Genomic DNA, 17,739 nt, shown 5'->3' with positions numbered 1-17,739 from the left:
TGTGGTAGGAATCACATATCTGCCCATAACAGCCATACTCTCTCAGCTGTCCATGACCAATCCTGTGCAATTCAGCTTGGCAGCAACAAAACAATACATAAAATACAGCATAAAATTTAAAAGTACAGCCTCATGGTGAAGAAAGCAACTGAGCACAGCCCTGCATGCCTCCACGGACAGAGGAGTCATTCTCTCTGACTGTCAGACCTGGCAGGAGTAGCTCCTGTCAGCACACCCTTGTACAACTGCAGCCACCAATTAATTCATCTCATCCCTCAGTGCTGTGTCATTGGATCCTCTTAGGTTCCTAGCAGGACAAATCTTTGTATCTTGATGTTGAAGGTATCATTAATAAAGTGTAGCAAAAAAAAGGAATGCATTCTAGCTGACCTGCTGTTTCATTTTCAGCAGCCTGCTCCTCCCTGGAGAGCTGATTATTCAGTTAACAGGGATTTAATAAAAACTTCCAACTGATTTATTTTTTAATTGTGCAGTACTGTACCTAATAAAATCTTCTCTGTTTTCTCCCTAAGGAAAACACAGGGCGCATGAAAATGACCAGGTTTCCCTTACTAACTTTATGCATGCACTGAAATTGAGGAAGCATATTAAGTCTTAAGAGTACCTTTTCAGATCAGGTGCTTGCAAGCTATTTCTCCATGGCAGTAGAGCTTTTAATGGTTTGGTTTTTTTTAAACTGTTGAGTTTCCCCTTTTGAAATTGATACAGTTACTCAGATCATACTCAGATCATTTGCAATAGGTTCATACAAGCACACCAAGAGCTGAGATGGTCTGGTGGAATGGGGCATCCCTTTGAAAGGAATTAGGACAATTTAGACTGTAAGACTTTCTTCTTAACAGTAAACAAGTTGTTTTGGTGTTTTCTTTTTTTTTTTTTTAATAGCCTAGTTCTCAGTGTACCAACCTATCAAAGGAAAAACAATGCAATTCAGAAAAAGCAATGAAATTTAACTGATGATCAACTGTTCTGTTGTCACAACACAAGATGTGCAGCCTGCAGACTTACTGAAAGCAGCAGGGTGTGTTCGCTTCAAAATGCTTTAACTGATCCTCCTCTTTTCCTTAAGCCAGCATTGTGTGTTTCTCCTTCAATAGCTGAACATTGTCTCAAGTTTTACAGAAAACGTTGCTGATTGAAACTTGGGCTTAGAAAACTTGAGCTGAGTTTTGAATTATCCACTCTTTTAAAACACTCTCCCCTCAGTTTTAGCCTTGTCAGCAGCTTTGCCTGCCACCAGGATTACCGACTTGCAGTACCCTGCAAAGTAGCAATTTGTCTCGTACACTTTTGCTGCCACAAATACTAGTGATGAGTTAGTGAGCCTGTTATCCTCCCCTAGAAGACCTGTTTTAGCAAGATTTAGTCCAAACTTAGCGAAATATGCTCCCTGCAACAACAAACTGAGCTGGAGAATAGCAAACTACTCATGCTTATTCATACTGCACCAGGGATACCCAAGTACTCTTATATGTCCCCTCATTACTTTAGCTTGTCCTGGGAGTAGCCTTTTGCTTCAATTAATTTCTGGTAGGTTTGTCTTTAGGCAACTTGAGAAGCATAGAGAAGTCTGTATACAGTTCAGTGATAGACGGTCATGGGTTTTGTTAGTTTTCACTGAACCGAGAAAGAAAAGACACATATTTTCAATTTTCCTGACCTCCCTTGGATATACCCTGGAAAGGAGCTATGCTTCCCCAAGGAAACTGGTGTCCTGGTTCAAGAAAAAAGGCCTTAAGATGCTTGACCATATTAAAATTGTATAACTATTATGGCTTTTATCACTGAAGATACATTATGCATGAGTATTCATTTTCAGCCTGACCTTTACATTTAAGTTTGCGGCACCATATTTCATATTAACATTTCTAGCTAAGGACACACACTGCTCTTGGTAGTTAAGTGACAGTTAATCAAATACTTGCACACAGGTGCCTTTAAAAGTGATTGATGTGTCAAGGTAGGCCAGTGCTGGTGACAACTTAGGCTTAGTTAAATTATATTATTAACAATGACAATGTTGAGAGAGAGATGTCAGCTGTGTAAAATAAATGAAAAAATTAAGATTCTTTTAGCAGTTGTAAACCTGTTTGCTTGCATATATCTTACAGACAGGTATTTTCAAAAGAGCATAAAGTGTATATACCAGAGAACATGCTGCATATATACATGTAACATTCTACAGTAGCAAGAGTATAATCCCTTTCTGTTTTTTTTTTTTTATAGCCATCTGATAAAGCATACATGAACATTAGGGGGAAAAAAACAACACCCAAAACCCAAAAACACTGGCAGATGGTAGACCCAAGTCTTTCCCTGGTATCTCTTACGTAGTACAAAGAGTTGCATCAGAGACTAATTTGGCAGCAATTGTAATATGGATTGCAACTTAAGACACCCTGGAATCATCATCTCTACCAAGCAGTTATGGTTTTAGTCATCATGACATCCAGTTCCTCTCCTCTATTCTCTCTCTTAGTGATGTTTAGTTCACCACCTACATAGATTATTACACATCAGTGATCTTGTCTGACTGGGGACATGAGGGCACAAAACAAAGCACATCTTACACTTCCCCTGGTGTTACCTGTTGCTCCCCACATGAAGATTAGACTCACCTGTGGCTACTGGCTGGTTACAATTTTTAGATTTGTGTGTCATTACAGTATTTTTATTATTCTCATTTTAATAATGCTGTGAAAAATACTCCTGTAGTCACACACCTATTGACATTTTAATGCGTGTTGAATACGTGTAGGATTTGGTTTATGGCTGTACCATCTGGAGGGCACAGGAGACTGTTTCCTTCCTCATTGCCCAGGAACGAGATAATCTAAATAGGGTGATAATGCCAGAATACGAGTATGATGCCCATGCTACACACTTCCTATGTTTTATATAAGAAGATGAATAGTAGTTTTTCCTCCCATTCTGGTTTAGCAATGACTACCCTCCTACATGACTTCTTGAGATACCAAGCCAAATTTCTGTTCTCCTGCACCTTAGCAGTTCAGCTGAAGCTAAACTGTAAAGCTCAGCCAGCTCAAGGCTTCTCAGCAACTGAATTTTGTCACCCCAGTGCAAGAGGCTGCATGACTTGCTGATCCTGCCAGGAAGGTGACAGGGAGAAGGGGCAGAGCCACACTGTTGCCTTGGAAAAGGCTAGGATAGGAATGGGGACTGTTGCTGCTGGAAGCATGCTGCTTTGGTCCCCCCCGTCAACATCACTCCATGATCCTTATCTGCTAAACACCAATTAGTCAGTATTTCCTTTCCCTTTCCTAAACATAGTTTATATTCTCCCCTGAGCCAAGATCCCTGTGGCAATTTTACAATTGCAAGTCATGGCACACAGAACACCCTGCCCAATAAGTTTGCAAGCTAGCTGAAACGATTCACTGTTTATTAAGGTTTGTGATAGCTTTTATGGATGCTTTGAAGGCTTTGTTACCAGCATGCCATTCACCCGGGTACTCTAGCACATCTAAATGATTCCTTGGATCACAGTTTTTGCACGCATGCAGATAACTGGAAATATTATAGTGTTCCATCACATAAAGTGAAAATTTCCAATCCATTTCTGAAGTCTAATTTTCTTTCTCATTTTAGGGCCAAATGAACTTGATTGCAGTCTCATTATGGATTCTGGAGATACTGTTTATACAGAATTTGACTTTGAAGACCAGGTAATTTTATGTATATATGGCCTCTCTCTAGATAGTTTTCTAGTTTATGTACATACTGTTCTACATAGTTTGTCTGAACAAGGTGGTGGAACTTTAAGGGTACCTGAGCCAAGGGGCTTTTTAAGTGCAATATAAGTAAATTCATGATACACAGAGGTTGCTTTCTGGTTATGAGAAAAGAATGAGTATTATTGTGGTATTAAGAGCCCATATCTTCCATTACTGTACATTGCTGAGTTTCCTCCACAAATTTTAAAATGTTGGCAAATAGAACTGTTGGAATGCACTGTAAGTCTACCATATATTTAAGAAGAGTAAAACATTTTTTCAAGCGAGGCACAAAATTACAGAAAGTGTGAAATGTAACTAAAACCAAATCAAACATTCTCCCCTTGCAAAGAAGATTGTTTTTTAAGAATAAAACCAACAAATGCTTACAGTGTGTTGAAACCAGCCTTTCTACTGATCCCATTCTATCCACATCTAAAAACTAAATTTTGATAGTGTTTTCCTTCTACATAGGAAGAAAGAAGACTAGAGAGGAAAAAAGATTCTATACCTCTTTCCTCTCTAATCTTCACCTCAGCACTGCTAAGGCCACATCTGGAGTACTGTGTCCAGTTCTGGGCTCACTGTTACAACATATGGAGCTACTTAAGAGAGTCCAGCAAAGGGCTGGAAGTGTTCAGCCTGGAAAAGAGAAGGCTCAGGGGTGGAATCTCATCAATGTGTACAGAAATCTGAAGGGAGGGTACAAGGAAGATGGAGACAGGCTCTTTTCAATGGTGCCCAGTGGCAGGATGAGAGGCAGTGGGCACAAATTGAAACATGGGAGGGTCCTGGGGCTTGGATACTGTGCTAAGGATAAGCATTATTATTCTTGTTACTGTGCTCTGGATAAGCATTAAAAGAATTACTTATAATTAAAAAAAAAAAATCTAAGCCATCTGACTATCACTGCCATACTTAAGGGTGGTGTTTTTCTATGTTTTGCTTCCTGCCTTTCACTTTTGCACGACTGTGCTTGCATTTTCTTCACAAATACCACAAACACTTCTCTTAGATTTGTGAGCAGCTTGTCAAAGAATGTAATTTTGTGTTTCTGTTATAATTCAACTAAATGCAGTTGTGAATTTTCTCACCTCTTTCCTCATTATTCGCAAAAGATATCTTTTCTTGTGAAATTTTAAAGCTAGTGACAAAATCAGGACCAAGAAAACTGAATTTTCTTTCAGTATCATCCATTTATTCATTTGTTTTCTTTCACAGTATTCAATGCAACACTTTATCCTCACCTGCAACATGTTATTTGTTCTAGCCTATTCATTTCCATTAATTCATGATCCTTTTACTGTTCTTTTTGGCTCAGTTATTTCAGTTTGACTTCTTTCAAGCAGATAGCTTGCCTCTGTCTCCCAATCCCATTTAAAATGCTATTTTTTAATCAATCCTTCTTAAAACATTCTCTGCCCCAGGAAACTCCCTTAAGTTTCTTGTCATCTTTGTCTTGACTGTACTAGTTCTTTATTGCAGGGTTTAGGCCTTTATGCCCTATAAAGCAGAATGTATATTTAAATCATGTTCGGATTATGTTGATGTTAAATTTTGCATTTTAATGACATTCTAAATACATTCTTTTGGCAGAGTATGAACACTAAAGAAATTATACTCTTGGTTCATAATGTTTGAAATGCTGTTCAAATAATAAGCACAAATTTTATAGTTACAAAATAAAATTAACAGAAAGATATGAAAATTATACTAATTTATTATTTCAAACTATATGCTTCACTGATGATATATTGCACAGTCATAAAAGCACTGACTGCAGTTTTGAATGAAGTTACATGTGGTTCTTATGTGAGACTAAACAAGACTACTACAATGGGGCCTTATTGTCTTTGTCAATAGCAAATACTCTTTCTGCCAGATGTGGTGGTTAGCTTTTCTCATTATTTTGCCAGACCAACACACTGCCATTCTGACAAGAGTGCAATACTGTTATCGAACAGAGAAGGAGAAATGAAGTAAAAAGAGTTCTAAAACCCTTCAGTCAGAGTAAATATGTAAATATGAAGTGGCTGACAATGACTCTCCAACTGCAAGTTTATATCTTTGATACTTATTAGCGACATTGTAAAAGACATAAATATTTCCATTACTAATAAATATTTTTATACACAGTTCATACGATATGCCTTGTACAAATATAAAGAAAACATAAAGGAGAAAGCAATTGCAACCAAAAGCCCTTACCATCTAAATTTTTAAATGGTGCAGGCAAGTATTACATACAGAAGCAAAAAAGGGAGTGGAGATTACCGTAAGGTCATAACATCACCTAGCTACCCAGTCTGAAAAACAATATTAGAAATTAATCTCAGGAAGAAAAGATCAATAGCTAAATTCAGGAGTGAGGAACTGCTCATGTTTGAAACTTGAGCTCATTTTGACTGCGACAGTGATTTAATACTCCAGTGATTTACCACATGATGTTTATGAATTGTGTGAAGCACCAACAACCTGTACTCAGAGAGTCTCAAGTGGAAAAGGAACGCATGTCTGGGTACAAATGTGTCATGCAGTGATGTTATTGCATAGGAAATCTGTCATGAGAATGTGTGGGATAAGAAGGCTGGTTTCTAAGCAACCTTACAGAGCTGAGCTGCTAAAAATGGCTGAATTTTAGCAGAACATCTTGGTAGTCACTGAACAAGAGGAGTTGGGGGCTAGAGAAGCACAGAACATGTTCTGAAGACAAAGCCGCAGCTGGGAATGAGTATCACTTGGCACAGATGAAATGGATGTGCACAGATACCTTTGCATTTTCTAATACTTGGAATGAGCCAGGAAAATTTCCAGTGTAAACTAAGCCAACAGAGGAGTATCAGAGTTCTTCAGATCTACACTACTTCTTCCAGAATAACCTCTCTTACTGGCAGGTAGGAACAAGGAGAATGAGTGGTGTGATTCCAGCTACCGATGTAGTCATCAGCTCATCTAGGATTGCTCCAAAGTACAGCAATGTGCTTTGAGAAACACTTAGTACCTGTTGTTGAAACAGTGCAAAGCAACACTAACACAGGCCAAGATCTGGCTTTTCTTGAGAACTATGCAGGGAAAATTGAATTAACAATAACTCAAAAAGCTTGAGCTTTGTATTGTACATTTTATAAATGGACATTCAATTAAATTCATGTAACTACATTAAAAGCAAGCTGATTGTTTTCTACCAGCTATGCATGAATGCTTCAAGAACTAGAACACTTGTAATCACCAAGTCCTTACAGCATTGAAAGGGAGGAGGGAAATACCCACTTTAAAAAAGAAAACAACAATTTTTTTCTCCAAATCACTAGTAACTATTTTTCTGTTCTTTCTCAGATCTGTAGCTGTCAGATGCTGTATTGCAGAAGGAATAATCTAGGTTTTTAGAATGACTGCCCAAAATATATTCTTCCAAAAAATAAAAATAAAAGCAGACTGTACCTCTCTGAGAATGCCCTGTGGAAGAACCAGCCAAAGTTTCACGTGGTAGCAATCTCTATAGCCTTATCTGAAGTAATGATTACACTACTCATGACTTGATTGAAAAACATAAAAGCACAGTAAACGGATAAGTTTCAGATATTTTTCACCCATATTAAGATACCAGGAGTATGTTTTGGGACACTCATTTTTGGGAGCAACAGCATAGCTTCTAATGGGGAAAGACCAGTGCTTTATAGAATAGTCTCAATTTGGAGAGACTATCGCTGTCTTGACTAGCATCTGGTTTAATAAGGATTGTCTTTTGCTGCTGGAATGCTCTCAAGTGTGATACAGGTTTTCACTTCTCACTGTGTTCATTTACACTTGCCATTCAATTTCTCAACTTTGCCAGAGAGGCTGTCAATATAATGCCACTTGTTTCCAGAGATCAGACAAGTTTTATCTTTAAGAATTGGATTTTTAATTAGAAACCTAATATTTGGCTTATTTCAAGTGCATTCAGACCAAAAAGGAGTATAAAAAATTTGCGTCAGTGAACCATATCAAAGAGTTCCAGAGGAAAAGAGCATCCAGTTATTTTCTTGCGCAAACAAGTCTTTCAATACAACCTTAGCTAGTCTAAGAAATATTTAGAGTGAACACACTCCTGAACAAGTTATAATTAATAACTTTAAAATTTGGGAAAAATGAAAAATCAGGTAAACTTCAAGTAAAAACTTTAAACATATACTTATACTCTTCTAATCGGGGGAGCGCCATATATTTCACATCTACAAAACATGGAGACACACTTTTGTGACTCAAAGGAAGTTACCAGTTCGTAACTGAGCCATTTCCATGTCCTTCCAGAATCAGACTGCATTTACGTATGCAATTAGGTAAATGCAACGGCACCTGCAGAGAAGAGATTGCCTTTTTTCCCCCCCTCTTAAGTATGTCAAAGACCTAGAAAAAATAGATGTAAAAAAAGACTGAAATATAATAAAAGGTTTTCTGTTTAGCAGTGACAAGCAATCTATTGAATTAAGAAAATTGCATAACCCAATCTTTGCTGCAAGTGCAGAACATTTTATAATTAGAAAATGTGACAGCTCACTTGAAAAGCAACAAGCAAAACCAAAATGAAGTGGAGGAAAAAAGCCCTCAAAGACACTTAGTCTCAATCTAATGAGAGGAAACAAGCTCTTGATTAAAAGTTGTTGCCATGTAGTGACAATTCTTCTTACAGCTCGCTGTCATTTCCCACCCAGAGCACATACAAATCTAGGCTTTAGGGGAGCAGGAGGAAAGATTTAAGCGAACTGATGAAAAACAGACTCCATTGCTACCGAGACTGTAACAACATTTCCGGCCTGATTAGCATAGCTTGAAACTTAAATATTCGAGGGAGATAATGAATAGGCCCTGAAAGTCTTTTCAATGTGGAAGCAGAACACAAATATTCCTAAAACTGACGAGCAACAGTAAATTGAAAGCCTCATTTAACTAAAGCTGTGTGGATTAAACCAAAGACCATTTTCCTCCATTTACTATGTTTCATATCAGTTGTCACTGTGTTTTGACTCCATTTTCTCTACATTGAAAATTCAGTCCAAGTAATTTATTTAACCCTTCAGACACAGTGCTCCAGGGGTTAACATTACAATATGACAAAGAGCAAACTGCACATCTCCATTAGCAGGAGAAATTTTCATTGGGACTTCTAAGGCTACCTTTCAAAATTAGATAAACGATGATTAAACTCTTTAAGGGGTCAGGTCTAGAATGTACTGTATTAATCATGTGCTTTCTCTTTACTTGAGAACATAAGGAACTTCTAGTATAACAGCAGTTTTATTCATATATACTGTGCAGCATTAGTTGTTACAGGTCTCAGTAAAATGGCCAAGAGTATCCAGAAGCCATTTGGGCTTTTAATGCTGAACATTTCTGCAGTGTCCATTTCTTTTTCGCTGATAGGCAGGTATCAATTTGAATTACAGATTCTGGTTCTACAGAGGAAACTGATTAAAACAGGAATACACAATAGAAAAGAAAATGGACTGTAGGAAAGTCAGAGAATGATTGTGAAACTCTGTTCTCTCAATATTTGTTTTTGTTAAAGAGTACAAAAAGGTGGAGTCCAATCTAGTTTAAGGATATCTGCAAAAAGAGATAATGCATAAGCATCCAAAGAGATGAAAGAGCTCGAGATGCAGGCCTAACTACAGAGAAAAGATGTTTAATAGAAATGTATTGAAGTCAACGAACAATCTGTTCAGTTCAAGTTGCCATGGGAACTATCCTATTAAATGCTTTAAAAAAATCAGCTCTAGAAACAAAGTACTACAGTTTGCCTGTTACAAAGTGCTCCCTTAAAAAGCTCAGAGCACGTGTATTTTGGTGCTTCTATATATTTTTTTAAGAATTATTTTTGTCTTTCAAAAGCACCACTGTACACTGTAGCAAAGGCATGTGAAAGAAAGCCTACTGCTCAATTTTTCCCCATGAAAACCATAGCAAAACGGTCAAGAAAAATTGCCTTAGACTCAATCTGCATTTTTTCTTTGGAACACCAGAACCAGGTATTTGCTCCTCCTTTCACAGACGTTATTTGGATTTACTTTCTGACGATACATATATTAGGGGGGACTGAACTCCCAAGGTTAGTTGAAGTCTTTGCATCCTCATTTCTTTTCTGATTTTGAATGAAAAGTTGTTGCATGCAGCTCTGGTGGGCAGTACAGGGCATGAGGACTTGGTTACAAGGATGGTGAGCTCATGTGAGTTACTGGAGATTTAAACAACAGCGACAACATCATTCTTCAAGATGTGCTGCATTTATGCTCTATTGAATACTTTTGCAGTAACTTAGGAAGCTCTTCTCTGTGGCTTGTGGAAGATGTTGGTAGAAAAAAGTATTACCGTTTACAGTATCTCACCCTTGTTTTTCTAGGCAATAGCACTAGGATAGCATATGTCCTTTCCTCACACCACCTTGCCCCTCTGCTGGCAAACTAAGGCCTTATCCTTTCATGAACAAAATATAACTTTACAGCTAAATTTATGAGTTCTGCATTTTACATGTCTATCTTTACAGCCCAGACAACCTGCATGATTCTTGGGGAATATCAGGCATCTGACACAGTTGATGCAAATAGGATCCACATCAGAATATTTCATATTGCACCTAAAACTGATAATGAAATGCAAAGGTTTATTTTAAATCCCCACCTCCTAGATTTAGACACCTTACTCAGGGCTGTGGACAAGTTCTGTTCACATAGCCCAGCATCCCTAAAGACAGCCACCAAAGCCCTTCCTAAAAAATATTTGTAGCAACAATTCCTGGATTTTAAAGCATTGAAGAAGAAACAGCTTTTTATAAAGCACATTAATATTTCTTAATCACTCTGAAAGTACATACTATAGATTTTTACAGTTACATATTAAACTGCAGTGAGTGCAAGGATGCTATATGGTATACAAAACTGCTCTTTAAATAACTTACTTGTATTGCATTGAAGCAGAAGGGTAGCTTCTCTGTGTACATTGGAAACACTTAAAAAAAACAATCCTCTGTGTATTTTCAGGAAGCCATATGTTTCCTATTTGGTGTCTTTTTACTCCTCATGTATCCCATGACTGTGCAGTCAACTTTAGGCAATTTGGACTTAAATACCAGTCATAAGGAATGAGTAGTAGCCTAGTATTAGAATTCCTTCACAGTAGTGCATCTCAGATCAGTGGACTGTTTCTTCCCATCGTTAAATTCCTTCTTAACAGAGAAGTTATTTATAAATACTGTAAAAATTCCTTACTGAAAGTTATAAAACTACCTAATACAACATAAAAAGGTGTTTTGGTAAACCTAGAATATGCTTGGTTAAGCAGAGAAGGTCTTTGAGAGGTAAAATTTGAGCACAGCTGTCAACTTTTATCTTAATAGCAGCAAATCATAGGATCTGAGGCCACACACTAGTCTTATTTTTACAACACACTATTGTTGTAGTTCTCTGTGCCAAGATCTTTCAGCTGATGCTCTACTTTCGTATTTTAAAAGGTCTGTTCTCATTAGCTACATTTCCTGGGTTGACATTTCTTCCCTCTTTCTCTCTGCTGCAATTCTGTGTTAGTGTCTGTGAATTATGTATCTGTGCATGTGTCTTTTTTTAAACGGCTAATGTGATTAGGGCATAGCAGTGTCAGCAGCCCTTATTCACTGTCTCAAGACCTGATCATCTGCCACTCAAGGGAAAGGCAGTGGTACCGTCCTGAAACTAAACAACCTCTTCTTTCTTTTTTTTCACTGGCAGTGCTGAATTATGACTGGTAAGGTCAGAGCTTTATATCAAACACGTTACTATACAGAATCTTGGGTGAGTGCTGCAATGTGTGGCACTGGATTCAGGCTAGAAAGAGCTCAGAAGGAGAGCAAGCGATAGAAAAGACATTTTTGAGCATACTGCCCATTGTAGACATATATAATAGAGGACAAATACTTTCATCTTAAAGAATGAAATAGAAGTGTGTGTGTGTATCTCTTTCTCTCTCTCTCTCTCTAAGAAAATTAAATGTCCTTAGAAAATTCAGATTACAACTGAAAGTTACATTCTGCCCTTGACTCCTTTGCTGTTTATATTCCTAAAGAGAGTTTGAGTTCCTGGAACAAATCTTTAAAATTAATGACAGGTTACTACTTATGAGTTACTGCACCTGTCATTGAGTTTATTTTCATAAAACAATGGAGCTCACGTTCACAAAATAAATGGGTGGTGCCATGGTGATGCATAGAAGCAGAAGCATAACATTTTGTAGATTATCTGTGGAAAGTAACACCTTAAACTTTCAGTTCTTCTAAGAGAAGCAATTACTGAGTTTCACCAGTTGAACCTTATCAAAGCATTTTTATCTTTCTTTTCGGAAATTTAATTGAGACCGGCCTGCAGAAAAACCTTTTTAATCTAAACTTAAAAAAAATACAACACAAAACCAACCACAACCAAAAAAACCTCAAACCACTGAATTCCAGCCCTCAGAAGCCAATGTAGCAGTTCAGGGCAGACAGACCCTGCATATAGTGCCAATGATGTATGATTTGAGGCATCCATTCATTAGCATTGTTGTTAGCAGTCTGAGAAAAGGAGCTAAGCAGCGCCAAGTTTGCAGCTCAAATGCCCTGGAAGGTCCCCTGCTGTGCTTCTCTGCTGCAGTGGCTTGATGTAACAAAAAGCCCCTGGGAGAATTTATACCAAGCAGCATAAATTCTCCAAATAGAGAAGAATCATTTAAGGAGTGAGGGCTATTTACAGGGAGGAAAAATACTAAAGGAAAAACAGTGATAACTTGGGAATAATTTTGTAGGCACTGGGAACTTTCTATAAATGCACATCCACTGAAAAGTAGCTGAATACCGTATGTGACAAAAGTATTTTAAAATGAGCGATAGATAATGACTATGCACAGATAATATACGGGTGTCAAGTGTCTCAGGTGTCTTCAAACACAAAGATATTTAAAAATCAAGACCCAGTTCTTCTTCAAGTTAGATATAATGTTGTCCCCTCTAGTTCAGTCTTTTAAATGCAATATAAAAATTGCAAATTAAGTGTTTGGTTTACCAGAACACTCTTATTCTGCTCTAATCTAGCAAAATGCTACTATCATGCTGGGAGGGGTATTTTTATGGCATACCTTGGTCAGTAAGTTTGCCCTTAAAAGTTAATTACTCTGAATTTTTTTCCAGTTTCCTAGTGTCTGGAAATCAATATGAAAGTAAATAAATTTTGCTTTCATTTTCATGCTTAATAATCACATGTATTTTTTGCCATTAAAAAAAACCTACAGAAGTTAAAAACAAAACCCCGTCCCCACTATAGCAAACAGGTTTTGATTTTTCCCCTCTAAACTATAAGGTACTCTTCTTTATGCTATCAAAGAACAAGAATGAAAAAATCTGAAAAAATGTTGCATATCTTTAAAAGCCAGATAACTCTGTCTTGGTTTACAAGTGTTAAAAATGAGGTAAGCTCTACCTCTCTATAGGTATAAATTTGTTTTATTTTCAGAACTGATAATAAGGCTTATTTTAAAAGAATAATGGCAGAGATTCTTGCCTTTGCTAGAAACCCAAAAGTAAAAGGGAATCATAGCGATCTAATAATGTCAGCATTTTGTAGATGCTATTACGAACACTGATTTTTGTTGCACTTTCTAGTTATATGCACTCCAAGCAAACAAAAATCACCCCCAAAAACATTGGCACTGTTCTCTGATCTTAACTACTATTAGTCCCTTTTGACCAAATAACTCCACTCTGCTGAGCAGAATGAACTGTATAAGAAAATATGCCTTTCAGGGGAAAAAAACCTTGAAGTCTGAATGTATTCTCTACAGTTTCTTATCTTATTTACACATATTCATTAGTTCTGGACCAGAAGAGGTCAGAGCACAGCCATCCCTGCTTTCCAGAGGCATACTTTAACACTCAGCTTGCAGAAAGCAACTCAGCCTCAAAAAGTGACTTGAATCATAAATCAAATTTCATGGCAAGCAACTGTACGGCTCATAAAAATCTGTTCCCAGGGACCATTACCCATACATAAAGCATGCAGCTAACCCAATATATCTCATCAAAACCAAACATTCACTCTTACAGGAAGAAAACAGGAATTTAAAAGACAAATTTCACAACTGAGTTCTGGCTAGCCCAAATTTCTTCCAATGCTTAACTTTGCCTAGCTAAAGCTTGCTCAGGGTCTTTATGGGTTGCAATATATAAGGACTCCACTCAGTGATGACCACATTTTTATAATTAGAGGCTGCATACATCTAATCTGAAAGACCATCCTCTGTGATTAGGTATATGCCCATTAAATCCAGTTGCAAACACATGTCGAACTCTAAAACTACACAGATTGTGACAGACTGGACTGTGCTCAAGCAGACAAATTGTATATGCAGACAGTGTTCAACAGATATCTCATACTGCTTTCCGATTCCCTAAACTGTTCTTAATCAGTGAGAGTTTATTTAATTGAGAGCTAAAGTTGATTTTAAGGGTCCTAGAGGTAGAAGCATTATCAGCAAACATTTGAGATTTCATTTAATATTACTTTATTAAGGACTAAGAACTCAAAGTAAATATACTACAGGCTAAAGAGATGAAAGGGGAAATCTAAGTGCTAAACCTAGTTCTGCTTGCATATGTAACTGTGTTTACATCGACAAGTCACCTACTATCTCTGCTAAAATGGTAATAATGCCCTTGCCTCTATTCCCAAAGGAAGCACAGGGAAGATTTATGTGGAACTGTAGTGTTTGAAGAAATAAAATGCTACAGGAGTACAAGCGTTTTGCATCCTTAACAGAAAAGGGAGAATTATACAACTACAGTGTACTGAGAAGTTGATGGTTATATACATTCCCATCAAAGGGATGCTGGCGAGATGGCAAAGATAAAATCTACATAGTCATACAGTGTACGTTATGTCATTCTGTCTTAAAGTTGTGTTTGTCTATGCTGCCTTTTTTTTTTTTTCCCCTCTTAAACATTAAGTTCAATTCTCAACAAATATTTTTAGGGAGAGAAATGTGGTTTTTATTCGTTTAAATAATTTGTGCCTGACATGTTCCTTTGAATATTTACGTTCTCAAATTCAATTTTGAAAATTTAACATAATTTTAGGCAACAATCATGCTGTATTTGAAATTCAGTCTCACTTTACTGCCTCTTTTCTTCTTAATCCCTGATTATTTATCCTCTTTAGTAAGTTTCTAAGAGGAACTCTTGTTAGATCTGTTAGAAGACTGAATAAAATGTATCAGGCACTTTTCGCCACTATTTTCATGAAGCATTCAAACAACAAGGTGATAAGATAGAACTTTTTTTTCTTTTCCATGTTACCAAAAAACAAAACCAAGAAGGACTGGAGCAGAGGTTATTAATGTGTAACAGAAAAGCTTTCTGATTTCATCAGGTAACAAACATTCACAACAGCTGCCATTAAATCCTATGAAGAAAATATCCCATCATTAGATTTAAAAAAAATAAAATAGTATCTTATTGCTTTCTTTAAAATAATATGACTTAAGAGTCCTAATTCATTAGTAGCAAAACTCAAAGATCTTCAGAATTCTCTCTCATTTCCTTATTATATGCTACGATTTACTGTCAGTTTGTTTTATTATGGAAGCTACTTCACAACCGAGCAATGACAGGCAGTAACTTAAACTCATTAACTTGTGAAGTACCTACTACTAGTCAGATATTTACTAATAACAAGCTTAGTGACAAGAAGTCAGAATACAGTCAGAAGCCTGCATTTTCCAACTCTAAAGGCAAATGTCAGATAAGAGATTCTTTACAGGTAGCAAAATTCTCTATTTAGCAATCATTTTAACGTACTGTTGATATTATTTAAGCAGTCACACGGTTGGCTATGCCCCACTAATTGATACATTTCCAGATAATATTTGTAGATATAACCCGGCTCTAAAGGCATCTGAAATTATAGACTACCCACCATTCTTCAGAGCTCATTACATATAAGATTATAAACTTCCTCACTTTGCTGGTAACTAAATGGAAACAGCTATACCGAGAATAGAGACAATTCTGCTGCTAAATCACAGTATCCCCGATGGCAATGTGTAAATGGTGTAAAATGCTATCTAGTAATTAGCGATCTAGTAAATGGTGGGACTTTTCCTCATGTGGTCACTTCCTAAATACAACAGTTATTTTCCAAAGCACTTTGGTAACCAGGCAGAACAGTGGTTTCAGGCCAATATATGTTAAGCCATTCACAGTTTACTTACTAGAAAGACACAATTAGAAATAGGTATTGTCAAATGTAAATGAGGGGACCGGCATTAACAAGGATGCCAGTCTTTGTCACTCTCTACAAGGGACTGCAAGCCAAACAGCAAATCTAGCTCTTCACTCAGATCAGCAGAAAAACTGGTTGTAGTTTTGAGGAGATTGGGAGGAAAGCGGTGAAACAAAAGGGTTCCAAGTCGAGTTTAAGTATAGAATAGTGAAAACTGTGTAGGAATACCTTGTCATCAAAACCAAATTAATTGTAGCCCAACTGTTCTAATTTGTTCCTCCTGACTTTTCTTACAGCTTCCCTAGAGACCAGGCTTTCAGGACCTCTTTCCATCCCAGCTGGGTGCTGTTCAATTCTGTCTGAAAAAAAAATGATATGGGGAAGCTTATTTTGTCATGGAAGTTCAGCAGGGCTGGTGGTCCCACACATCAAGCTGTGTGATGAGTTGTCTTATAGAATTATGAAACAGATGCCCTTTGAGAAAAAAAAAAAAGTGGAGAAAAAAAAGCAATTCTTCTGAAAACATTTCTGCACCTGAAAAGTGAGCAGTTACAGATATAAACAGAATTCATTATTTTGATCTTCTGGGTTCTGATCAATGTTACACTTCCTGTTTATGCTTTTGAGTTGTAATTAGAATTCACTTTAATGGCTTTTCATAGCACTTGTTCCTTATGTGAACATGGCTTGATGGTTAGTTAACCTGTTCTCTTAAAGCAGATATGGTTGGTCAAATAAAAGCAGCTTATAGCTTATTTAGCTTCAATTCTCTCTCTAGTTTTTACATATTTCAGGTCTAAAAAATTAGAGCTGTTCTTGACTTAAACTGACGTTTATTATCACCTGCTGCTCTGAGCAGCCCACCAGCATTATGGAGGCAGTTTCATTCTGCAATTATAGGGAAGTGTTTTTCCCAAGTTGTTTTAGACCGAAGACTAGTTTCATCTTTATATTCTAGCTCACTTATGGAACATATTCCAATATTGCCTTTCCACTACTAACAGCTGATCATACCATATTTACTTCAGAAGCAATTCAGCACACACACTTGTTGCTTATATATTGCGCTGGAACTGTGCAGCTGGACACTGAAAAAGCTATTTCTCACAAAAACAATATGGGCCAATTAATCATCTCAAGTTGTCCTGCGTTCTCTGTGCTCATGTTCTACCAACTGAAATAGTCCTAACAGCATTTCTGTAACATTGTTAATCATATCTCAACATAGATTAAAACAGAGAGGTTAGAATATGGAGAAGATATTAAGATATACATATAAGCAGATATAAGAAGAAATGCAAACTATGCAGAATATCCATTTCAGTTTTTCAATTGCTCAATTAACAGGAGGAGGATCAGTCAAGTTTTTCTGGTTATGACAGCACAGGAGGTGAGTTTTGTTTTTCAGTGTCATTTGCCTTTTAATTTTGAAACCTTTGATTTCACCTTGTATTTAAATAGTTACTTAGAATGTAAAGTGAATTCAGATTATTTATATTGTGAAAGTTATGTCTCAAAGGATTTTACCATGGGAATTCTCTTTGAACGTAAATTAAAGCTTGTAAAAGAGATTTCTACACTTTTTAGGCCAGTGGATCTAAAATTAGTAGAAAATATTACTGTTACTTAGCATCAGATCTCATAAGTGTTTTCAGAAATTGGGACTTATGAAAAGATTGTTGGAAAATATGAGCTGCTAAAAGTAATGAAAGCATTAATCAAAATGCTTT

General features: G+C 36.8%; 1 protein-coding gene across 2 annotated transcripts in view; it reads left to right on the top strand.

Annotated features, from left to right (window-relative positions):
- The window catches only part of AK5 (adenylate kinase 5), a gene marked incomplete at its 3' end in the record, with an annotated part of 91,455 nt that overhangs the window by 50,512 nt on the left and 23,204 nt on the right, over positions 1–17,739 (top strand). For both annotated transcript variants that reach the window (XM_082003171.1, XM_082003172.1), the window contains exons 7-8: positions 3,631–3,707; positions 17,357–17,399. In XM_082003171.1, coding sequence (XP_081859297.1) covers positions 3,631–3,707; positions 17,357–17,399 — 120 coding nt within the window. The remainder of the gene's footprint in view (positions 1–3,630; positions 3,708–17,356; positions 17,400–17,739) is intronic.

This window comes from Phaethon aethereus (assembly GCF_964289735.1).
Source record: "Phaethon aethereus genome assembly, chromosome: 8".
In the NCBI taxonomy this organism is placed as follows: Eukaryota; Metazoa; Chordata; class Aves; order Phaethontiformes; family Phaethontidae; genus Phaethon; species Phaethon aethereus.
This window is presented reverse-complemented; position numbering and strand designations above follow the sequence as displayed.